General features: G+C 31.4%; 2 protein-coding genes and 1 non-coding gene across 5 annotated transcripts in view; 1 reads left to right on the top strand and 2 right to left on the bottom strand.

The window, feature by feature from the left end:
* Positions 1-26519, bottom strand: part of LOC133337840 (small ribosomal subunit protein eS21) — a 378405-nt gene that overhangs the window by 138425 nt on the left and 213461 nt on the right. Inside the window, exon 1 of one of the 3 annotated variants that reach the window (XM_061546047.1) lies at positions 7458-7463. The exons of the other annotated variants lie outside the window; for them this stretch is intronic. The gene's annotated coding sequence lies outside the window, so the exon portion shown is untranslated. Of the gene's footprint in view, positions 1-7457; positions 7464-26519 lie in introns of those variants that run through there. 3 annotated transcript variants of the gene reach the window in all.
* LOC133337833 (suppressor of hairless protein) lies at positions 13067-18886 on the top strand. The gene is made up of 4 exons (XM_061546036.1): positions 13067-13589; positions 16071-16951; positions 17854-18061; positions 18456-18886. Exons 1-4 carry the CDS (start codon positions 13182-13184, stop codon positions 18786-18788), a joined length of 1830 nt encoding a protein of 609 aa, XP_061402020.1. The 5' UTR covers positions 13067-13181; the 3' UTR covers positions 18789-18886.
* On the bottom strand, positions 21334-21406 carry Trnam-cau (transfer RNA methionine (anticodon CAU)). Its single transcript has one exon. It is a non-coding gene; the product is annotated as a tRNA-Met (tRNA).

Raw genomic sequence — 26519 nt, 5'->3', positions numbered from 1 at the left:
CTAAGCAGCCGTTCTAAGTAATTGGTCATATTTGTAAAAATATGTGATGTGATAATTACGTCTAGAGCGACTAGAAAATCTGACAAAAATAAAGTTTCCGGTTCATTATAGCCCCTAAATATCATTTCAACATCACCGAAAATTATAGGCGTCGCCCTCAGCAACGTACACAGGATTTCATTTCGGGGGGGCCTGGTAGTACAAAATGAAAAAAATCGCTGTTGCAAACATAAATTTACTGTGAAAAAAATTAATTTCGGGAGGGGCCCGGGCCCCCCGGGCCGCCCCCTGCGTACGTCCCTGGTCGCCCTTGACCATAACCGGAAGTTCATGTAAAATTTCAAAACGACCAGCGCGACATTTCCGCCCTCAAGTGGGGTAATAGTAATACTAAAGAATACCTTTAAATATTAACGTATAACTCCCCCAGCATAGTAGATAGAAGTGGTATCAATTTAATGGTCAACCACTGGGTCCATTTGACCCGCTAAATATTGACCCATATTGATCAAAACTGTCATGGCCAGAACCTTCTCTCTGTATAAAATTTCCTGGTGTTCGGGACATAATTGTGGCCTCTAGAGCGATTAGAAACCCATTTCATTCATTCATTGGCCAGAACCCATCCTATATGCAAAATTTCATGACGATTGGTCCATAACTGTAGCCATTATCGTTTCTACAAATTATAATGGACAAACGGACGGACACACATGTCTAGATCGATTCAGTTATTCGAGATATGACGATCGGTACACTTTGGGGCTGCACAAAGCTATAATACCCTGACAACATGGTTGTGTATTCTATAAAAATTTTTAAACTTAAAAAATAGATGACAGATGATGATAGATGATATTTAAATATCAGGCGTTTGGTACACTTTAACGTTTTTTTTATATATGGCAGATTTCGCAGAAAGATTCTGATCACATTTGTTCCTTAATAACCCATTTTGAATTCAACGTCCATTTTCAAGATGAATCCACTGTAATTGGACCACCGTGCGTGCCATTTGTGTGTGTATGTAAAAAAAAAAAAAAATATAACCTACAATGCAAATATTAAGTGCAATAAATAATCAAAATTAAATAGCAACAGGACATTTCCACAAAATCCTCAGTTTGTATGCCAGAGCAAATAATCTCCAAAACACATTCATATGCATACACATATATGTACATATGTGAGTTTTAAAACTATTATAAACGTTATTACCAATGGAAAAAAGAAAAAATAAACTGATGAGACTACACAAAAAACAATTATAGTTTGGCTCATACATATAGAAGAGTTCATTGTTTCTTCTGTTCTCCTACAACAATAATTAGAAAAACAAAACACAACCAATGTAGCTTTAAACAGTATTCGAAATAAAAAATTGAAAACTATTATGTGAGAATTAAAATGCAATACTAAATTAAACAAAAAAATGTGAAATAAAAAATAATTAATTGCTATAAATTAGCCTGCAGATATTTTGTTCATCGAAAAAATAGCAACAAAAATATTCAATAAAAAAATAATTAACAATTATTATTTAAATTCCAAAACAAATAATTAATTATATATTGTTATCATTATTATTATTATTATCAATATCAATTAGTACAAATTGTTCCAATTATTTTAATTAATTTATTTCTATCTAGTGAGTAAACCAAAAACATAAATTAAAGAAGATCAAAACAATTCTAACCCTAATAACAATACCCAACTCAGAAAACGAAAAACTAAACAAAAGAAAACGTAGATTAAACATGAAACTAAAAAAATAAAATATTACATCAAACCCCTTTTAATAGAAATATTTGATTTATATGCTCAGCTTAAAAATGTAACCTAAACTTTATAAAAAAATAATGAAGCCTGAAAGTATGCAATGATTTTTTTTCAAATTCTTCATTTCACATATGAAACCCATTAAATATTCTACTAAACCCCCTACTTAACAATTTCAGTGTTCCCATTTCTTTTTGCAAAGGATAAAACTATTTTTGTACTATTCACACGTCACCTCCATCATGTTTTGATATAAAAATTTGAGATGCCATAAATTTAGTTTGAAGGTCATATCGCAAATACATATGTATATGTTGCCATACATAAAATATGTCCAACAATCGATTGACAGTTAACTTAAATTAACCCCAATCTAAAATGGCTTAATTTCGAAGCTGTATTTAATTTATGTTGCCTTTCTTTTAACCTTTTTCTTTTGTTGTGTTGGCCTTAAGGACATTTGAAATCATTCATCTTGCCTTTTGTTCAGCACACTTGCTGGCTGGCTATTGGTGGCTAAATAGTTTAGTTGCCCTCCACAATTCAAGAGTTGTTTACCATGTTAAGACTTAATTGTCATTAGCTTTTTGCTCCTTTTTTGTGTGTGGTATACGCTCTCATACAGCCGCAAACGTTGTCTATGGCAATTTCTAACACAAAAACATACTCAAATCTTTTGTTTGAAATAATGAATGGCAAAAATTATAATAGTGGTGGTTAGGATGATGTTGAGTATGCTAAAGGGTATGTGCTGCCGCACGGAGCTTGATTGTTGTGAATGAACATCACTTGGGTTATTTTTAGATACTCAGACAGACAAATGTTGTTTTTGTAGTTTTGTATGGCCTCATTTAAAAATATTGGTATCAGCAGTATAAAGATAAACCAAAAAAACAATAAATCAAATGATAAGTAGTCTGAAATAAACCTTAATAGTTTGAGTGTCTTTTATAGAACCAATATTGACTCCCTTCCACAATCACAAAAATATGTAAAGAAAGAAACTGAAAGAAAACAAAGGAACTCATTTCTGAAAAAATTTCCCATAATTTTAATTAAAAGTGAGGTATACTTCCTTGCAATATGGTGCATCTCTCTCTCCCTCTTACTCTCTCTAAAATTACTTTGTTATGTAGCACATTTCTCACTGCTATAAATTGTTGCATACTTTTAGGCTTCCAAGTAGAATATGTTCTAAGTCCCCAAAAATAATAAATTGCGTTTAACCAAACATATTTAAAAATAGAAATATTTAGTTATTTTAATTTAAAAAAATAAACCAGATCTGAAATAATGACGTTTTAATGTAGCATTATAAGGACCAATTATAAAAAAAAATAACGCATTACCATTTAGAGTAACAAATTAGAAATTCAAATGTTATCGAGCAACATTGTAAGAATATTAAATTAAAAATGCAAAACTGTATTTAAAATAATTCTTCATAACAAAAGCTGTAATATATATTCTCAGAATACTAATTAACTTCAAACCCCTATGAATTACAGAAAAAATAAAAAAAAATCTCAGTTCTTTTTACTAAAAGAAAACACTTAACAGCCTTAAAAAAATATATTAAAAAAAAAGAATACCAATAAAACTGTAAATATTGTTATGTTTCATTAGGATTTGTGAAACTTTTTAAAATACCCTTTGTATAGAAAACAATTCTCTCTCAAAATAAAACACTAAATACATATATATAACCTATGTGATCTGCAATATTTATAAAAATTTAAGAGAAAAAAATCTTCACTTCCAATTAAATATAACCAACCCCCTTAGAAGTTTAATTCTCTATATTTAAAAAAAAAATACATTTTTGAAATTTAATAATTATTATAGTAATAATTGAATACTAATAAATAATAAATTCATTGAATATAAATAATATAAAAAGAAAACAGACGTTAGAGTTAAAATTATTAATACTACACTAAAAAACAAATACCTAAATATTAGAGCATTTAATGAAAATGGAATTATAATTAAACTATTATTTGGAATGATAAAAATATAAAACAGAAAGTAAAATAAATACAAAAACAATAATAAAACTTTTAAGAATTACTTTAACATAAATAAAATAAACATTCGATTTGAGTTTTATTTTACAAATGGGAACATAAACGATGTCAAATAAAAATACATAACAACGACAGGTAATGCCATATGTTCATAATTGAAGGTTTGTGACTTTGCTAAAACAGAATTCAGAGTTGCAGAAAGCTTATTAAATGAATTATTACAGTTGCTACAAGAAGGTATTGTAATCATATGGTAGACATTTTAACCCTAAGTATGGCCATTGGGGTTGCATGTCAGATTTCATTAAAATTTAATAAATCGAAATCGCGTTAAAAAATTACGAAAAATATTGTAATGTATACATAATTTGTAGCAGTTGACGAGTCATGTATATGCGCCTGAAACAGAATGCAATTTATAGACTTCTAATCTCACTCCATATTTCTTTCCATATATTTCAAAGCAAAATCGACTTTTAGACTTTTCGATTTTTTCCTCTGATCATATAGTCGATTTTCAGACTTTTCAATTTTGCCTTTGACTAAAAAGTAGACTTTTCGATTTTTTTCAAATCTATTTTCTACTTTTTTCTAATTCAAAATCGACTAAAAATTTGATTTTTGTATACGAATTGTTGTCTACAGATAATATTAAGTTATGTTATGTGTATTTTTCAGCAATTTGAGTTTTGTGATAAGAAACCAAGTATTTATGAAGAAAATCGAAAGTCAATCAAGAAAAGTCGACTTCTCGATTTCCTCAAAGATCAAAATTCGACTTTTCAATACAAAAAGTTGATTAATCGAAAGTCGATTTACTTATCCCTAGATCAACCCACTAAAGCAAAGGTGGTCCTAGTAAAAAGTTCCTCAGCCTATAACCCTCTACCCGGTCAATTTTTTACAAACTTTAAAAATGATTCTGCAGCTCAATATATTTTAATTTACTGATATAATCCCACTGCAAGAGTGTCTTTCAACTGATATTTACCTTTACTTCTGTTGGGAATTTGTTGGGAATTTGACCTAGAAACAATTTATTTCGTGGTCCTGTATTGATATTTTTGTATCCTCTTGAGAACACTTAATGTAAAATTGAAGTTTTATCAGTACGGCTAGAACTTGCTTTGCTGTTTCCACACATCGCCCGGATGTTGCGACAGGAACCTTAATATTAACTATGTCTGGGATATGTGAAAAGGGTGGATCTATTTTGAGGACATCCTTAATGGCAAATTATACCAAATTATATCAGTCGAAAAGAGGGGCTAACATCTTAAAAATAAGGAAAAATGGTCGGTGTCATCATATGGGACCCATACCAACACGGGGTACAATAGTAAATACTCTAGATATTATTAACTGTATCTGAAATCCAAATATATAAGGACATCGCAATTTGGCCCTTTATAGTACGTTTACATTGTTAAATCCGTGGGTTTTAATTGCCAATACAATTGAATAGTTGTCAAATAAATCCTCATAAAGTAGATTAACCCTGCAAAAAGTTCTAATGTACATGTTGTTTTAGAATAATGCTTTAGAGATAGCATATTTTTTAATATAATTTTAACTATTTTGATCTTTGGAACCTACAACAAAAGTTGGACCAATAGTAACTACTCTAGAGATTAATAACTGTGTCCAAAATTTTATCCGATTGTAGCATATAAAAGGACACCAAAATTTGCCCTTTTAAAATATTATTTTAAAAACAGCATATTTTCTCAATAAAATTAAAGCAATTTTGCTCTTTTATGAAAGAAAAATTTATTTATATCAATATCCTCAATTATTATATTATTTATTTCCTCGCAATTATATATTGTCTTACTCATTTCAGGGTTAACAACTGATAACCGAAATAATTTATTGATAAAAATAACATTAAGCAGCCAGACAGTCAAATACGATCAGTTCAAATTGTAAACAATAATGAAATCAAAATAATAATATAAAAACCATTACCAAAACAATACATTCCGAAGCGGACATAAAATGGAATTGCAACTCAACGACGATTGCCTGCTCTATATTTTCGAGTTACTTGATTTGGAGGATCAAATAAATGCCGTGCAAGTTTGTGAACAATTTCGATATCTTATCGTCGGCCACATATGGATGAAGAAATACCAAAACATTGATACCCAAATGAAATGTCTAAAACCGCTGTCCATAGACCATTACAGGAAATTCTTTCAATACAATGCCGAAAATATTACAAAACTAGTGATCGAGGATACAAAACCAAAACATTTTGCATTTACAAGTTATTTGAATCGTTTAAGCAATCGTCCAGAATTCCATTTCTATTTTTCCCTGCAGATGGAAAACCTAAAGGAATTGTATTGCAATGATGCACGACTACATAATGGTTATATACAAATACTCGCTCGCAATTGTCCCGCATTGGAGATATTCTACAGCAATAGCAACCACATAACAGATACCTTTGTTATGGAACAATTTAAAATGATACGTGAACTAAGATTGGGTAATAGAATTATAGACTTACAAAGAGATGACAACGATGGTCGTTTGTGTACTTGCTAAAGAACTTCGATTGGATTGGACACGTAATTAATATACCAGCAGTGGTATTGAAAGTACCTCCTTCAGAAAACTATATACAACGACGAGGACAAGTGAGTGGTCAGCTGTTAACATTCCCACCAAAAAGACATACTCGTATGTGGATTTTTCGTATGTGTTGATAAACAGAGTGGTAGTTATTTTGTTCAAAGTTCTATTTAATGTGATATTAGTCTGTAGAAAAAATTGTTTATTGTAACGTTTTAATAAATTTATTGATTGCTACGTCTCTGTTTTTCTGTATGGTTGATTGAAGACATTTGACTGTCTTACTGCCACTTTAAGCCAATCACTTAGAATAAGTTGTTGAATAAAAATCTATTAGTTATTGTTTAATATTTAATACATTTGACATGATATACTAGTGACTTTAATATATATGTATATAGGTTTTCTTGATTTTATTGGAAATAGTTTGCAATTTTTATTTCGTCAAAGTGAAAGTGTTTTAGAGACAGTAGCAATTTTTTGTTTGTAATCGGTAGACGGTGATTGTTGAGAGCTTCGCAGAAAGAATAAAATATCACTGTTATAAAGTTGTTTTTATTTGTAGTTAGAGAAATATTTAACTGAAAATGGTTAATCGAAAAGTGACTAACAAATGAGGGAAAGTAAAAACCGAAATTATTAAAAAAAATTAAAACATATATTAATACACAAGGCTTTTGGATTCAGTGAGAATGAAGTATTCTATCGAAAGGATAATGTAAATTTGTGTCATGAATAAAAAAAAAACAATTATTTTCTAAAAAAAATTTTGTTACGAATAAAAAATCTCCGAAAAATTATATGGACGTGCACAAGGTGAAAGATGGAACATAATTACAACTCAATATGGAGATTATACTATTAACCGGAGTAAAATACTGAGTACATTCGAAGTCGATTATAAAGACATAGCGGTTATAACGACTGTATTCAAAAGTCCTGAGAAAAGTTATACTTTTATATCGATTATAGCAACCATATTCGTAGCCATAAGCGATTTCGACTGATATTTTTCCTGGAAAATCCAAATATCATATCGCTGGTGTCTTTACAGGCAATACCACTAAATTTTTCTAGAAATTGAGATTTTGATAATGTTACGTGTAATAATCCAAAATACATCGATTTAAAAAATAATACACTTATCTCATCTGTTTTTGCTGTTGTTTTCTATTGAAGAGTAAAGGCGCTAAGTCCAATTAATCAAATGTCGCTAGCTTAGCATCATGAAAAGGCTTTAAGTCCTCTTTTTATTTTGAGCATTTGATACTTTAGGTACATATGGGGTAGCACACCTTCCTGCAAAAAATTATCAATATTGGTCCTATTTTTAGGGTGGCGCCCATATAACGTTATCCCCAATATTCGAATTTTTGGTAGGTTTTTCAAAAGAATTGGCTGTAATTTTATATTTGGGGTCTCTGATTGGGTATAAAATCTCCCTAACAAAAAGTATTAATATTGGCCTAAGTTTTGGAATAGCTCTATATTACGTTACCCCCGTACAAGGTTCTAGCTCTGTAGTTTGACATTTAATTTCCTCTTGGCAGTAATTTACCATAGCATAACACTCATATAGAAATCCCTCTCCATAATTTGCTATCGAATTTTTGAGATGGAAATACAAATTTTGGCCAGAATTACTTTCCATCCATTTCCCACAATTTGGTCACAGAGACATAATTTCTTTTGAATTTACAAAATATAATTGATTCTAAAATTCAATATATATTACATCCATCTGTACTTGAAGTCAGTCCTGTTGCAGGTGTTGTTTTCACATTTTTAATATTTACACATTTTATACAATTTTAATTGATTTCCAGTCATTCAAGATATTTCTGGTCAAAATATGTGATATTGCGAAAGTTTTATTGTAACAACTGAAAACTGAGTTAAATTTGGGCGGCAAATATTATTTGGAAAATGCAACTATAATCTGAAATACTTAAAATCAGGCAGTATCATTATATGGACCGATTGAAGAATTGTAATAGAAAGGATTTCTGCCATTGAGATTTAGATAATTATGTCATAATTGCATATGACATAATTAGGTTGTGAGGTATATATACCAAAACCTATATTTATAAATGTCGATATTAAGTTTATCTTTCTAATGAACAGAAAAACTTTCTTAAAATAAAGTTTACATTGGACACCAAAGAACGTCAAACACCAAACCACTATCAAGAAACAAAGTAAGACATTTCATAGAGCTTACAACATATGTAGAATTATTATAAATGGAAACATTAACTGAATCCTCTTGCAATCTCCTAAAAACATAGCTTTACTCTTTTGAGTAATTAATTGATAAGGTTTAGTTTCTCTTCGTAAAGGAAATTCCAAATAGCTGCAACATAGTCTGGAAAATATTTCAAAATACTCCAAGTTAATGGCACATTGCCAATGAAAACCAATATCACCAAATTACAAGCAACTCTATTGACAAATTTTACTAGAACCTTTTAATTTCCAAAATTGCTAGGCACCGTTGTATGCGTACTATATTTTATATTTTAACGTAGATCGATATTCAAAATTTTATCTGGACGTCAAGGTGTCAAATGAGTAATGTTGAGGGTTACATGTTTTAGCCAGATTTGGGGAGACTTTTAAAATATGTCTTTAGTTTGGCATATCATTCACAAAAACCAATCATTTAATCTATATTCTAAATCCAAAGAGGGCACGTTACATTTTCTTCTTGAAACCGCTACTTTCAACAAATCGTATATTCTAATTGGACTAAAAAATATTAAAATCCTATCTTGAGTATTTCCAAAACATTTGGTCTACAGAGACTCCGATTATTATTTTACTCCCATTCAATATGTAGCTTATTTGATAAAATGCTTATATTTAAATGTACTGCAGTAGCAATAAATTGTTCCCAATTCCGTAAAAAGCGGATGATAACTAAGGTGTTAGTGGGTATGAGAACTCTTTAAAGTAATACAAAGTAAATACATACCTTACCTGTGCAGTCCACATCCCACGTCGGCACCAGCAGCCTAATAATAACAAATAAAAACAATTAGCAATATGAATCAACTGATGTGTATGCCCAATAGCTTACCATTTTCCAATAAGTTGTGATAACGTCCAATGGCTGGCTGAGATAACCTAAAATTTATGCATCTCGTATTTTCACAATTTGAATGAAATGAACACATTTATAATAACACAACACAACAACAACAAAGAAAAACAAAACAATACACAAAACCAGCAAATTTTCATTAATTTAAATCACAAAATTACAATTAAGGCGCCCTTTGGCTTATACAACTTATGCATTTTGCAAACGGCAGACATATTTCATCAACTGCCAATAAATACAACAACACTTCTTTGCACATAAAGCTTAAAATGGCGGGAAATGAGAAGACACTTTTGCAACGAATCAAGAACAAACAAAATAAAACCGGAACAGATTATTTTCACTGATGACTACCGATAGTATACGCGCACGATAATTTACCCACGAATTGCGACAATATACACGATTTATTTCTTTAATTAATTTAAGAACAATTCACAGAAAATAACTTGCAACTTTAGACTCGACGAAAAGGAAATGGAATAATGTGAAATAGTATTGCCAGCTTCGATTTTTTATATTTCACCTTACACCTTCAGTATGTACGGACACCACACAGTAGTAATTTGCCACAAACTCACACATATTACTAACTGTCTGGCAACACCCTGCCGAAAAGAGAGAGAGAGCAGCAGTGTTGCCGTTTGATAATTTTATTTCCGCCCAAAATTCCCCCTAAAAAGTGCCCAAAATCAACAATGTATGCCCAAAATTTTAAGCGTTAAAGAAAAGATACAAATATTAAAAACAAAGGTCCTTATTGTTCTATATTTTTTTAAACGCTGAAAAGTACACTGTTTTGCAGCATGGAAGTATGGGAAAATTGATTTTTAGTTTTTATTTTGAATTCCCTAATCGAAATATACGTTTAGACCCCATGTGTCTTTGGACCAAATCCGATTCGACAATTTGGAGTCCATTTACAAATGACCGTCTGTCTGTCTGGATGACTGGTGCGCACGATATCTTTCGAAAGAAGTAACATATTTCATCCAAACTTAGCACATATTAATGTTTAAATCAAGATCGGAGATGGAGAACATCGAGCCACTCCTTCCAGTACCTCCTCACAAAGCGTCGAAATTTTTAATTTTTTTTCATCCAATATCAGTTGAACGAAATGAATGTCTGATTCAATCTTTCCACCTTCTTTTACCAAAACTATATCAAGTTCGAAGATGGGAACCCACGGGTCAATGTTTCAGGGTCAACATTTTAAAAGATTGTACATATTGATTTCATGCATTGATTGCACATCGTTATATCTTACCAAATCTGAATTAAACCCGAATATGTGGCCTCTAGGGCATAACTCTTTGAAAAAAGCATATACCTTATATAAAGAGAATGGTAAATACTGTGTGGTCTAAAAATGAAAGGCCTTAATACTTATTCTTAATATAAATTTTGGGCAATTATCGGTCACAATATAATAAAAATTTTTCCTCCTTGGCACTAGAGAGTAGTTTCATACGTAGAAACGTCGGAAACCTACCCAAATCCATTAGGTTTTTGACAAAATAGCTATTTTCTCAAATCCATAAAAAATTTGAAAATTTTCTTCTCAAAAAATTTAGAAATTTTTATCAGTTCTAGCAAGGAATAGTCAGATATATGTAAAAATAATATATATTTTTGAAAATAACTTTATATGCTGATAATATTGAAATAAACGACGTTTACTACATTTATTACATTTTATACAGGTATATGACGTTTTCGACGTTTACACCTTTTTGACGGTCGAAAACCTAAAAATTCGTCACACGGACCATCCCTGAATACGACTGAACATGAGAAAAAATTCAATCTTAATGGCCCAGATGTTTTAAATTGTTATTGGAGAGATCTTCGGAAGGAACCACGATATTCCTTACAACAAAATTTCAGTGGCGGTTCTTTAATGGTCATGGGAACATTTTGATTTGGCATTTCCTAGTTTCGAATGAATTCAATGGAGTAGTAAGCAGTAACAATGAAAGACTCGTTTTTCAGCAGGGAAATTCGTCAGTTCATAAAAGTCGCCATACTTAAGAATGGTTAAAATCAAAAAATATTCCAACTTCCTACCAGAATCCGATTGAGAACATATGGGGAATCATGACTCGTCGTGTCTATGCAGAAAACCGCCAATACCAAACTGTGTTTAACCCAAAGGAGTGATTATTGATGAATGGCGGTCAATTGATGAATATTTGCGAACAAAATTTGATAGACAAATTTGATGGACAGAATTTTTGAATTTCATTCAAAATAAGGGAGAGTTTGATCATTTTATTGTGTACAATAACTTAATGGGTCCATTGTATTTATCAACTAAAATACCAATTGAATAAAAGGCCCATATATAGTTATGATACGCAGTGTATTAGTCGTCTTTGAGTAGAACCGAATCCACATACAAATGGCTATTAATCCATAAATACAAATTTTAATGGACAGACGGGGGAAAAAACATGTGTAAATCGAATCAGCTAGTCGAAATATATCGGTAGTCTTGAAGTAATATTTCGCTTCTCACAACATATTTGTGTAGGGAATATAGAAATATAGAAAAAAATGTAAATGTGCCGGGAACGAAAAAATGCCCAAAATCTGCCCAAGTCGTAAATTTTACATTATTTATGCCCACTATTGGGCATAAATGCCCACTTTCGGCAACACTGGAGAGCAGCGAAGAACTAGCCAAAAACAAGAGAAGATAATAAAGCAACCAGCAAAGAGAAGATTAGCAAAACAAAGTCGACTGCGGCTAAAATCGGCGTCTTCGGTGTTGGCGAGTAATAAAAGAGGTGGTTTTTTGTTAAATAAGTTCAGTCGTGTTTTAAATTTTCACAGAATATAGCTTTCCAGCTTTGGCAAGCTCTCCCTCCAGCTCAACAATAATTTGAAATGTTTCGCAGGATATTTGTGGAAAATTAAATGAATTTTCATATCGCATTTCGAACTGATGAACGTAAACTTAGCGCCGTACGAGAGCGTGTGAACTGACATCTGTTGTGACATTTGGTTTTTTATTTGAGTGTGAGTTGTGTGTGTGTGTGTTTGTGTTCGTCGGGTAGAAAAGTGCGGCGACCAATGTTGTTATTTTTGTTTTAACACTTTTTTGTTATTTACCTTTGTGTTTTGTGCAAAACAAAATAGAAACTTGCCAAGAAGAACTGAATAACATCAGAATTAAACAACAAAAGTGCCAATAAATACAACACGTATGCCAATCGACATCTAATTCTGTAAGAAATCTCAAAGGAAATATCAAAAGACTGCCTGCAATATGTTTCACATCCCAAGTGGTGGCTCCACGTACCATAACAAACAGGAAAGTCATCTGTAAAACAACATCAACAATACGAAGAAGAAGCTGTAAATATTAAGTTTTGACAAAAATGTTTGACTAAATGCAGTGTTTTAAGCAGCAGCAAACCTATACAACAGATCCTCGGGATTCTTCTACTCCTCCTCCAGCACTGACACAAAATTTTCTACTGTTTGACAACTCGAATATTCAAAATTGTGGTAGCATTTATCAGCAGCACGAATCGCCACTGCATCAACATTCCCCGGTCAATAAGAACAACTGTGATAACTACACATCCGTAATATCGCCTACGCATAACAACAACGGTAACGGCAATTCATCCTCGTCACCTTTGTCATCGTCCCCCTACAATTCACAACTGATACAAATGCCACATTTTGGTTTAGGAGGTGGTCCCGGCATGGCGAACAATGCATATGCACAGACACCGCCAAGTCCACCTTTACATCATGCCGGCGGTGGTGGTGGCGGCAATGGTGGTCTAATGCCACCCAGTCCTCCACATCATCCTGGCCACAATCCCCACCAACAGCAGCAACAACAACAGCAGCAGCAACATCACCCTCATCTGGCCATGATTCCAAGGGGTATGGGTAATCCTGGCGGTGGTGGTGGAGGATCAATAATGTCAACAGGACTGAATACATCGGTAAATTCAATATCATCTGCCACATCATTTCGATCGCACATTGAGGAGAAGAAACTAACCCGCGATGCAATGGAACGTTATATGAGGGAGCGAAATGATATGGTCATTGTAATATTACATGCGAAGGTGAGTAAAATATTTTAATTTGTATATTAATAAGAGAAATTAAGTTAAAAAGAAAAAATATAAATTGATTCTTTAAAAACAGTTTAGGTTCTGATCTCTTTGGAGCTCAACATTCTTTTTTATCTTGATTACATTGAAGAGCTGGGTGTATGAATATTTAAAAAATAACGTTGAATGTTCGTATGTTTTGTTGTTTTAAAAATTATTTGTTGATTGATCCATCATCACTAATAAATTAAAGTATTTTTATTAGTGTAATTTCAAAATCCGATTAGAGAATGAAGATATTGTAGTGGTCATAAAAATGTATGGTAGCTTTATTCCATAATGTATTTGTAATTTATTACTGTGTATAAAAAATCAGTAGAAATAATTATAACTTCGATTTTGTAGAGAAATATTTAAATATATTGTAAATTCTAAGAGGACCCAATTTTAGAATTGAGTAAACCTATTCTCAACGATGGTTGAATATGTAGGTTAAGTGTACCAGTTTAAGGATTTCCGCATTTTAAACGTTTCATTACTCCGAGTATATATACATTATATATATATATATATATACTCGGAGTAATGAAACGTTTAAAACGTTTTATTTTTTCTTCCAGACTAAATTGACTCTGCTTTATCCAAAATTGATTAAATATCGAGATTAAAATTTTGTCAATTGATTTCATGTATGAATTCAGTAATATGCAAAACAAGAGGTGAATACAAATAAAATAAAAAAACGATATTTTATCCGATAGAGATCACTATTGTTTAACTTAGAAGAGACACGACGTAAAGGACTTTTCCGGGATTAAACGTTTTCTTCTATGGACTGAAGCAAAAATTATTGACGTGCATATAATAGCCTTTTCTAATTATTATCTTCATATATTCTAGTAATTATATATTAGGTTGGGGAAAAAGAAATCCATTATTTTTTCGGCAGATGACTGTATTAATAGATTTCTCGTAAAGTCTCGATCAAATAATTTCATTTCTTTGCTGTTTTTTGTTTGGTGCTTTCATTTGTAAGTTAAAAATGGAAGTAAACGACAGGAAAACTCGTTACATTTTACAGTTTTTTCTTTGACAAAGGCGAAAATGAAACCAAACGGCTAAAATTGTGAATGGTGTTTATGGTTCCGATACTGTGACAGCCAATTATGGGCAATTTTGGTTCCGTAGATTCCGTTCAGGAATTTTTGATGTAAAATGCACCGCACAGGTAGCTCGTCGAAAATGTCGATAAAATCGGAGAAATGCATTTAAAATGCAACAAAACGGTGCAATATTTAAGATATAATATTAAGATATAAGACAAATATTTGTATTTAGAATTACAAAGTATTAAGTCAGTAATAGAAGAAACAAGAAGTGAACATTATACAAACTTAGAACAAAAATTATTCACGTGCATATAATCCCATTTTCAAATAATTACCTTTATATATTCTCCTAATGATGTATATATATATATATATATCAACAATTTAATATTTAGAATGTAAACATCAACAAATATAACATTTTGGGCTCCATGTTACATATTTTTTTTTAATTATAAACAACATTTTTGCAAGCCCTACAAATTTCCACTTGACCCATACCACATTGACCACACCACAACATAGCAAAACATTTTCATCATAGCACTTTGGCTAAAAATCTCACGTTATGCTTTGATGTGGAACCCAAAATGAGTTTTTTTTCGATTTCGATTCAATAAATCCAAATCCAAAAAACATAGGCACCTGATTAAAACCCTTTTAAGCATGCGCCCTGTAAACCACTGCTATGGATAAGCTGTCTTTATGTTCGTATTTCTTTACAAGCCAAAGTGCTTGACAACATCTCATTTATTTGTCGTTGTTCTAACCACAGAAATGTTTTTTTGTTTTTTCGTTCAATACCTTACGAATCTCCCATCCAAGTAACTACAGCCACAACAACAAAAATTATTGCTTACAACAAAGCACGGCCAACAAAAAATCAAAATGCCATTAGAGTTATGATTAGGAATTTAATTGTATTACAACTTTAATTAAACTAAAGCGCACTTGAGTTGCAGCTGATTCTGATAATGATTTTTTTTCGCTGAATGCGTTCAGTGAGGTGTGAAGGATGTGAGAAGCCAAGCCGGCCGTCAACGGACAAATTTTTGCTGCAGTGCTGCGCGTAAACGACAATCATATTCGGCTTACCTTATGGTCAGAATAAAAAAAGTTTTTTTCCTGGGGTTTGGTGGTTTTGCATAATTAAGGGAGATTTGAATGCATTGGCATTCGTTTGTTGGCGGAACAAAAGGAGATCAGAGCATAAGCAGCAAGCCAACTAGTCAACCAAGCAACCATCCATCAAAAATTTCCCATGACAATATTTTGCATATTTTGATTGAAATGCCAAACTATTTTTAATGTGGTTAAGCTATTATTTGCATTCATAAATTTGTATGGCATTTGATTTTCTTACTCTTCTTTTCTTCCCTTGTAGGTTGCCCAAAAATCCTATGGTAATGAGAAACGTTTCTTCTGTCCACCGCCTTGCATTTATTTATTTGGCAGTGGCTGGCGTCGACGTTACGAAGAAATGCTGCAGAAGGGCGAGGGTGAACAGGGCGCCCAACTATGTGCCTTTATTGGCATTGGAAGTGCCGACCAGGATATGCAACAGCTGGACCTAAATGGCAAACAGTATTGTGCAGCGAAAACGTTATTCATATCCGATTCGGACAAACGCAAACATTTTATGCTCTCGGTGAAGATGTTCTATGGGAATGGCCATGACATTGGTGTCTTCAATTCGAAACGTATCAAAGTGATCTCAAAACCTTCCAAGAAGAAACAATCTCTGAAAAATGCCGATCTTTGTATAGCCAGCGGTACAAATGTGGCACTATTCAATCGCCTGAGATCACAAACGGTATCGACGCGTTACCTACATGTTGAGAATGGTCATTTTCATGCCTCGTCGACGCAATGGGGTGCATTTACAATACATCTGTTGGATGATAATGAATCCGAATCGGAAGAATTTCAAGTTCGTGATGGCTATATACATTATGGTGCTACAGTGAAGCTGGTATGTTCGGTGACGGGAATGGCCCTGCCACGTCTAATAATACGTAAAGTTGATAAACAAATGGCCTTATTGGAGGCCGATGATCCCGTTTCACAACTGCACAAATGTGCATTCTATATGAAGGATACGGATCGTATGTATTTGTGTTTGTCGCAAGAGAAGATCATACAGTTTCAAGCCACACCATGTCCCAAGGAACCGAATAAGGAGATGATAAATGATGGTGCCTGTTGGACAATTATATCAACGGATAAAGCCGAATATCAATTCTATGAAGGAATGGGTCCCGTTTCGTAAGTATTAAAAGTACTATATTTTTTTGTTTCTTAATTATTTTTTCTAACAAATCCAAAAAAATATAAGTTACACTACACAAAATAATATTTAAAATTTTTTGAGGGTTTGACACACTTATAGATATTTTTATTTAAGGGAACCCCCCCCCCATTCTCGATTTTTTATTTTTAAGATATTAAATGGGCTGGTAAATGAATACCAATGCTTGTTAAGGTTTGTAACTTTGCACATATATATTTGAAGATTTAAAGAGGAAGAAAAATAATTTACAAAAAAATGTTGTTGTTGTTTTTTGTGATCAAAGAAAAGTCCTTATTTATGATGGCGGGCATGATAACTCCTCACTGGAACATCGGAATCCGAAAATTCCAACGGTGTTAGAAAGAGTACATGTCTGGCTCTCGTATGAACTAGGATTATTGACTTCGCTCTAAAATTAACAAAATGGCGGACCTTTGAAAAAATATTTTTGGAAAATCGCCGATTTTTTACCAAAAACCAAGTTAAAAAATAAGGAAGATCTTCACCGATTGGCTTTATCCTAGTTCATACGATAGCTATACACTCACAGAGAAACGTGTAAAAATTTGAAATCGATTGGGTTATTAGTTTTTGAGTTATCGTGCCCGCCATTCGCAGAAAAATGTTTAGAGAAAAACGCGTTTAATGTTTGAGAAGCCCTTCAGCCGTCACTTGATGCTGACACAATAAATCGGCTATATCTTCAAGAGTTCTTGAGATTTTTACTTGAAATTTTGCAGGGACATTCTTGAATTAGTATAGATTGGAATTAAGTCAACAAAAATTTTGACCCCGAGAATGGGGGGGGGTCCCCTTAAAACGTTTTTTCACGTCTTTACTATTTGTTTGTTTTTATTTTATCTATTTCTCATAACAGTTCTCCTGTCACACCTGTACCCATAGTAAATTCCCTGAATCTCAATGGTGGTGGCGATGTTGCTATGTTAGAACTGAGTGGTGACAATTTCACACCCCATTTACAAGTTTGGTTTGGCGATGTTGAGGCTGAAACAATGTATCGTTGCACAGAAACACTTCTGTGTGTGGTGCCAGAAATATCACAATTTCGTGGTGAATGGTTGTGGGTAAGTAATAGCTATTATGTATTTATATTTTCGGAACTGTTGTAATAACGTTGTAATGAATGTTCACATTCAAAATTTTTTCTAAATTTGTTATAACATTAAAAATTTAATTAATCAATGATAGAAAAATATTCAAATTACATTTTTGATTTAATATTGTATGAAGAGATCAATCGGCTGTCAAATGAATGATTTGCGTGGATTTTAAAAATGCAATGTAATAAAATGTAAAATGTAATGTAATAAAAGCTACGATTTGTTTTCATGCCTTACTGATAGAAGTTTTTCTTTATTTCAAAATGTTGTGTTGTATTGTGGTCTTTTGCAAAATAAATAATTTTCGAACTTAATTTTAATACCATACCCATGTCTTCCTTTTTTTCCTTTATTCCAGGTTCGACATCCTACTCAAGTGCCTATATCATTAGTACGTAACGATGGTATCATTTATGCAACGGGTCTAACGTTCACATACACCCCCGAGCCAGGACCTCGGCCGCATTGTACACAGGCTGATGATGTTATGCGTTCGTCGCGACTCAACAACAACAATATAACCACAATGAGTAATAATAACAGCAGTAGTAATGTAGTTTCAGCCCATTCACCCGGTGAGTCTGGCTTAAATGCCAACAATAATCACATGCAGCAGCAACAACAACAACAGCAGGCATTACCCTCTATGTCGGAAGTGCAATGGAATACTCACGGCGGCGGATTATCCTGAGTGCTGGCCAGTGTTTTTGGTTGGCATTACAAAATAGTTTTGTAACCCTTAAACGAAGTTTATTTGCTTCAATATTTATTTGAAATTATTGTCGCGTTTTTGAACATTTGGGTCTCCCCCTCCTCACACCACCAATCAACCAAACACCTTACCACACAAACATTCTTGTCATTTCCATATTAAATATTTTTATTATTATTAAGCTATAAACCAAGATTTTTTTTATATTTTACCCAAATTTTTAGTATTATTTAGAAATTTCATTTTATACCAATTTTTACATGAGTATTGTATATAAAATTTGAGAATTCTTTTTTATGATCATGTAGCTTCATTTTTATTAATGCATAATTTTATTACTATTTGTAAGAGAAATGTATTTATATACATACATTAAGAAAAAACAAAAAAAACAGCATTTTATATATATACATACAAACACCCAAAAAACATAAATACATAAATTGCATATACATACATTCGATATACATATAATAAATTTATTTATAAAAATTGAATATATAAGGTATTTTATATGAATAACTATAATGTCAAATTTTATGTGACACACATAAAGTTTAGAAATAGTATAAGTAAACTTTTAATCTATGATCTTAAGATGTTTCAAAGAACAAACAAACCGGAAAAAGACAAAAACAACATAGTTTTAATTTATTTATACAAATGTATAAAAGTTCATCACGGTGCTATGGCGAAAAAGAAAACAAATAACTATAAAGTGATACCACCGAACGCAGATCAATTGAACAAATTTTAAAATTTGCTGCTTGGTATTTTATTATTTTTATTATTGCTGCGATGCCTTATTATAGAATCATAATAAGTATTATTAATCCAACTAATTTTTTTACATGTTTCAAAATCCCTGGAATAAATTTATTACATTGTAAAATATTTTGAAATGTCATCTTAATCGTCAAGAGATCATTTTCCAAAAAGACATGAATAAATTTTGTACTAAAAATTATATTTTGGTCATGTTACTAATTTTATTTTGTTGTTCAGCAGATATGAAATAAATTTGAAAACATTGTATACAAATATTTTAAACTGGATCACTTGAAAATGTATACTTTTAATTTTGTAGCACCGTGTTGAAATAAACAAACAAACCAACAAAAATCCACCCTATGAACAAACAACCCACAAAAATGCAGTATGTAAAATTAAGTAATAAAAAACAAAATCATATTTTTTAAACAAAATAATCTAATTTGTTGTGTTTTCATTTTAATTGTGGGAAAATCTTATTTGGTCACGGCTCAACGATACAAGAGTGGTGAATATATTTGTGGGGCAAGAAATTTTCCCTTCTTAGTCAAATGTCTCAGAAAGTCATCCATCTATCTGATAAGAAAATAACTATGATTGTGAAATAAACATCTTGAACTTGCATGATTCCATTTGTATTAAAAACCAAAACAGGGCAGAAAAAATTCCCAGCAACAAAAATGTTGCATGTTGAGGGCTACTACTTACTGTCTTAAAGATATATTAAATCAACCACCCTTGCCACATTCTTAGGTTTTGTGGTGGGAAAATTTCTTGACGACAGTGGGTTTCAATGAGAAATTAGAATTTCTAATAAGCCAAAACATGTCAAGATCGTTGTTGGCCACAAAAAGTAACCCCCGTTTGCTGCTTCTTATAGGAACATCAAGCAATTCCTCAAGGAATGTCTTAATGAGAATTAAAACGAAGCCATTCCCCTTCGAACATGCTTGACTGCAGAACATCCGACAACAAGTGAAAATATATTTTCTTAACAGCCAAGTTAATTATGCCTTTAAGTTCTTAAGACCAACTTCATTTTCACACGCTAAATTATAGATGTTGTAAAAACACAAGAAGAAGAATTATTAACCACCACCACCACCAAGATTGCGACAACAATGAAAAATCAAAACTGCGTGGGAATTTTATGCAAACTAGATGGCTTTTGGTGTCTTTAAGATTTTATTTTGTGAGTGTTTTAGGAAAAAAAGAAAATGGTAAAGAGGTTAGGGTGATCATCAACTTCGTCTTCTTGATGGTTATTTTGTTTGTATTTTTTCGCTGTCGCAAGTTAATAAATTTCATAAAAATGTAAATGCTGTCCATGTATGTGGTATGTTTTCCATGAAAATTTCATGGGAAATGATTGTCTGTTTGCAAAGGCTCTTCATTAAGTAGCAATTTTGATTTTTCTCACACACACAAGGAATTGTTTTTAGAAAGTAAATATTGCGATCTAAGGGAAATTTTTTTATAGATTGAAAACTGTATTATAAATTATAAAATATTAATCACAAATACTGGATTTTTCTTATAATTTCGGCAAGTAAAGCATAGTCCTTCGGATATTACCGGAAACAAATGTTGAACATGTGAATTGATTATTTCCCGTTTTGGAGACTTTTCTTTTTTACTACATAAAACGTAAGAGAAGTGTTCTTGTATATTTTTAATAATGAAAATGAAATAAATTACAGCTTTGTTTCAATATCTTGTCCTGTATCAAATTGTAAGTTAATTAAAAAAGTACTGCCCCGGGTGAGGCTCGAACTCACGACCTTAAGATTATGAGACTTACGCGCTGCCTACTGCGCCACCGAGGCTGTACATCCCTAAAGGTTTCCGTAAATATCGTCCTTATTGCAATGCATTTTAAATATGCATTTTAAATTTTATATTTCAAGAGGTCAAATGTTATCAAAATACGGAATGAATTTTGAAATATTTATATACGTCCAACCTGTCTATCATTATAATTATATATTTATTAGAACTAATGTTCAAACAATTTTGAAAAATCCTACACATCTGTTTATCATTACATCTGCATATAATTTATTTCGTCATTCATTTCCACGTTTTGGAATACCACCAAGAGTACTGATTTTAGATATTGTGAAGAATCGAGTCACATTGTCACAGAATTGACTGTATTTGAAATTTCAATGGCAGAGAATCTCTTTGCAAAATATGTTAAAATAAATTATCAATCTCTTTAATTTTATAAGTATTTTTAATAGACTTTAAAGCTTAAATATTTGATATTTTATTAAAACATAATAATTTTTTAATAAAATGTAATTTAATATGAAGCTAGGAGAGTCTGGAATAAAAAAAAAACATAAGAATGGATATTTCTTCATCGACTCCAAATTTTGAAGCAGACTTGGTTCAAAGGCACATAGGGTAAAATCCATTATTTCTATGGGACAGATTGGACCAAAAGTGGTACTCAATTCGGAAGCAGTTACATCGTTTCCTCTAATTTTAAGTATAAAGTAAAATTTCTCAAATCCAAAGTATACTTATTACATGCATCTGGGAAATGTTGACACCACTCTCTTATAATAAACCGCTTAATTTCAGTTTTTTTAATTACAAATCACTGGACTGTTTCTAACCAAGTGGCTGTAATTTAGCATTGGGTTCTAAAGTCTTTAATCTGGCCTCCAATTAAAAAGGATTTCAAAATTTTTACTAAATCATTTACTACGAACAACAATAGATGCAAAAAACAGCAACTCTATAAGTTATTCGACAATATTTTGAAATTCTCACAAACGTTTTACAGTTCAGCTCTGTCCCCATTGTAAGAAAGCCAAAATAATTTCCCATGAAAATCTAGATTTCAACAGCATCTATTGTGTGTATGAGTGAGTTGCTGTTTTTTATTTAATTTTTTGCTCTATGTATTCGAAAGAAACAGCAACAACAAACATGCATTGAAATTAATTTTCTAAAAAAAAAAAACATTAGGTGATGGGGTTTTTTCCTGACGTTCTGACGACTGCCGTGTTTTCATTTTAGTAGAACTCATAAATTATCAAATTCTGCCAAAGGTGAAATAAGAAAAACACAAGCAGCACCGACTGTTCATGACACGAAAAGGCAAAATTACAACTTATCACAAAAACAAAGATCCCATTCCATGTGAAAATCTTGAAAATTTACAACCCATTGTAGAGGAAAAAAATAGCAACTAATAAATGCAATGCAAGTTTGTCTAGATTATTATTGTTATTTCCATGGAATGGAGTAGAGTGGAGATAGATCTTCCGAATGTAAACTTAAATGTAATTAAGGGTAATTAATATATATTTATATTTAAGGAAAATACTAAAGAACAGATTGACTTAAGATATATAAACATAAATATTAATAAAAATAGAGAGAAATCTGATCAGAAATAAAAAATACATATAAAAATGTAGCTCCAACACAAATCTATGAAACCCCACACTGTTATGTACAAAAGACTTAAGACACATACAGTTTTATACTAATTAACACATTCGAACAAACAATTTCGTTAAAGCCTTTCTACAACAAAGTGCTCATCCTGTTGAAAGGATAAGTCAGTAACATTTTTCAATTTTAAAAAGGAAACTAAAGTTTTCGATTTCCATGCGAAAAATTCCGAACACCACTTATAAATAAAGGTGTTTCATACTATTTTACTGAATTTTTGGATAAATAGAAAATTTTCTCAGACCTAGTAAATTAAAAAAGAGAGTTCGTTGAGTCCATATTCTAAATTAATTAATTATGTATGATAAAATTACTCATAAATTTGTCCATGGCCATTGTATGATAAATTTATATTACAGATATTTAATGAGCTATTGTCTAATTGTCTAATCATTTCGTATTTTATAAGATTTTTAATTTTTCAAAATCCATTTTTACTTATAAAAGATATGTGCTTTATAATAATACCAAACCGATAGGCCTGGTTTAGTAAAAATATAACGAATTTAAAGTTTGGATCAAACCGTTTCATAAAAGATTAACAAATATTGCAAAATTTGATACTTTGTGGAAGGTGTACCAGAAGGAATGGACACATATGTCTCATCTACGGATTTAATCAAGTTTGTAGTAAAACATTTTCATATGGGATTTACAGGAAAAAACCTTCTGAAGGTATCAGAAATGATCTTAAATTACAATATGCAAAATTTTGATTAAAATTAGGGGAAAATTGAATTCGTCGTTTTGTTATTGATGTAACCGGCGGGCATAATCCAAGTTTGTTGTTTTATAAAAAAACAACCATATTTTAGTGGGGCATTGTCCGCTCTTCTTCGAAATGTTGGGCATTTTGTGGGGGCTGTTACCAAAAGGAGAGGTCTGATTTTCTCCATAGTTTTTATAAATTCGAAAACTCCCTCGGAGAGTTATTGCGTTCACCAGCCGGACAGACATACGAGTGGATATTTCTTCTTGAACTCGAAATTGTCTGAAGCTTACTTGGTTCAAAGGTACATAGTGTCAAAATACATCATTTCTATGAGGCAGATTAGAAAAATTGGACAAAAAGTGGTCCTCAATTCGGAAGCACTTACATCTTACCCTTTTATTTTAAAATCAAATATTAGGTAAATTTTCTCAAACCCAAAATTATAAGTATTACATGCATCTGGGGAAAGTTTAGTATCCAGAGAGCAGTACCTCTAATTGGCAATATAACAGTTTATATAATTCCCAATTTTTTAAAACAATACACTATCTAATAAAGTCGTATTAAAATATTAGTTCCGGCATCACTTCCAAGTTAATTTCTCGATTCAAGTATGATTATCAAAAAAATAATCATTTAATTTTTATTGACATATTTTTGTAAAAAAAATAGTATAAAATCTAAACAAAACTCTTCCTTCTAAATATGTATGAACGTACGTACTGTACTTTTCATAATAATAATAAAATTAAAGTTCATTGTACTGATTTAAACTCAGGCTGACTGTATGTCTTTCCCATCATCACCGCAAAATAAAAACATAAAATACCTAATTTTTTTACCTATAGCTTTGTGCAAAATGTAAAACTCCACCTTGAATGGCAACAAAGCTGAAAGCAGAAACCCACCAATGATTGTAGAGCTAAAGTCTGAACTACACTTTACACGTAGTTCATTGGCCAACAGTGTGTGGTCACAGTCAGTCAGCCCTCTCTGTCTAACCCATTGTATTTGAATTTAAGTGGTTGGATTGTTACTGTTGATGATGACGATGATGTAAATGTCTAGTCCACATTTACAAAATGTGGAAATCAGCAAACAGTAACTGCTATAATTTTATACAATAACTTTATGAAAAAAATTTAATTGTTTGTGTTTAAATGTATTTTTAAAATATGTTATTTACCATAGGACAGTAACATAATTGAAGCCATGCACGATATGGGGATAGATGATGATGATGGGGTATACAAAATAGCAAAGGCAGTGTTTAACAAGGTTTATTACAAAAATGTGATTATGTTCATGAGTTGCCAGAGACAGTATATAAATCTGTGGCAAGAAGGAAGAACTTAATTTGGGATACTAGATTACTAACATCTATTCAGTTGTAAAGTTATTTATATTTTAATTATTGTTAATGTGGTGTCATCCTGCACAAATTAATTTAAAAAATATATATATATCAAAATTTGCAACAATTTGAACAGCACGGCTAACATTCGGAATATACCAAAAATTACTAAAATTAGTAAATAAATAAATAAAATAATATTTTTTGGAATAGAATAATACCCATTTAATCTTTTTCATCCTCAAAGAAAGAAAAATTTTACAGTTTGAGCAATATTTAAAATCTTGTGTTGAGCATCAAAAAAGATGCTGTGTGCAAGAAACTTTTACTGGTCAGCATAGGCGTTTATCATTGTTCATTATGCTGTGACTGATATATTTTCTGATAAAATATATTCTCTACTACTCGAACAATCGGTTTGATATAATAAATGCCAATATTAATCGACATTTCCTGACATACTGCAAAAATATTCCGGCCTTCCTCAATAAAGGCTTTCGAAATCGCATCGGTTAATTGCCATTTTTTGAGTTTTATTTCAAATATTTATTTATTTTAAGAAATATTTATTGTTTTCTACTAATTCTAGAAATTTTTGGTATATTCGGACCTTTATTTTCTATAATAAGTACAAATTGTTGCCAATCTTGATAGATTTTACAGATTTTTTTTTTTTAATTTGTATCTGTAAATTATTTTATTGGTGCTTAGTTTACTTAATTTAAGAAATTTAAAAAGTTTTCTTAAAAATATTTTGAAAAAGAAGCAGTAATAGTACGTTTACATTTAACCAGATTTCGTTAACCCAGTGGGTTTCAATTGTCAATTCCTTTGCATATATGTCAAATAAATCCTCATAAAGTAGGTTAACCCGGTAAAAAGTTATAATGTATATGCCGTTTAAAGTAAAAAAAATACACAATGTTTTAATTATGTGACCAAAAATTTCAAAAAATCGAATCATAGGCTGACAATTTTTAATTGCGTGACCACCACTGTATATTCATTCTTATGTTATTAATTTATATTTGAATTTCACTCATTGTATGTTTTAAATTGATTTTTAATATTCTTGTCATTCTTATGCATACGAATTGTCTAAATTATTGTAAGGTTTAATTGTATTACATTATATGCTCTTAATTCATTTCATAATTTCATATGTACTCACATAGAGGCGTTACATGTACATAAGGGGGTGCCGACACTAGAGGTCGTAATTGTCGCGCTGATCACTATGAGGACATCTATAGTTCATGTTCTTGTTATTTCTTTTTCTTTCATCACACGTCATTCGTAAACATTGCATGTTCTTTCTCCCCCATACGTTTTTCATTCATTTTGAATTCAATTTTGAATGTAAACAACTAAAGTGCAACACGTCTCTCAAATAAAATTAGCT

The sequence above is a fragment of the Musca vetustissima genome, unplaced genomic scaffold (genome assembly GCF_032173495.1).
Source record: "Musca vetustissima isolate MV318-11 ecotype Yass unplaced genomic scaffold, APGP_CSIRO_Mvet_v1 utg320, whole genome shotgun sequence".
Taxonomy (NCBI): Eukaryota; Metazoa; Arthropoda; class Insecta; order Diptera; family Muscidae; genus Musca; species Musca vetustissima.
Note: the sequence above shows the minus strand (reverse complement) of the source record. Positions and strands in the feature narration are given on the sequence as shown.

Coding starts and splice junctions, on each gene's coding strand:
- LOC133337833 (XM_061546036.1), top strand. CDS start 13,182: ATGCCACATTTTGGTTTAGGAGGTGGTCCCGGCATGGCGAACAATGCA. Junction 13,590..16,070: donor TTGTAATATTACATGCGAAG/GTGAGTAAAATA, acceptor CTTCCCTTGTAG/GTTGCCCAAAAATCCTATGG. Junction 18,062..18,455: donor TTCGTGGTGAATGGTTGTGG/GTAAGTAATAGC, acceptor CCTTTATTCCAG/GTTCGACATCCTACTCAAGT.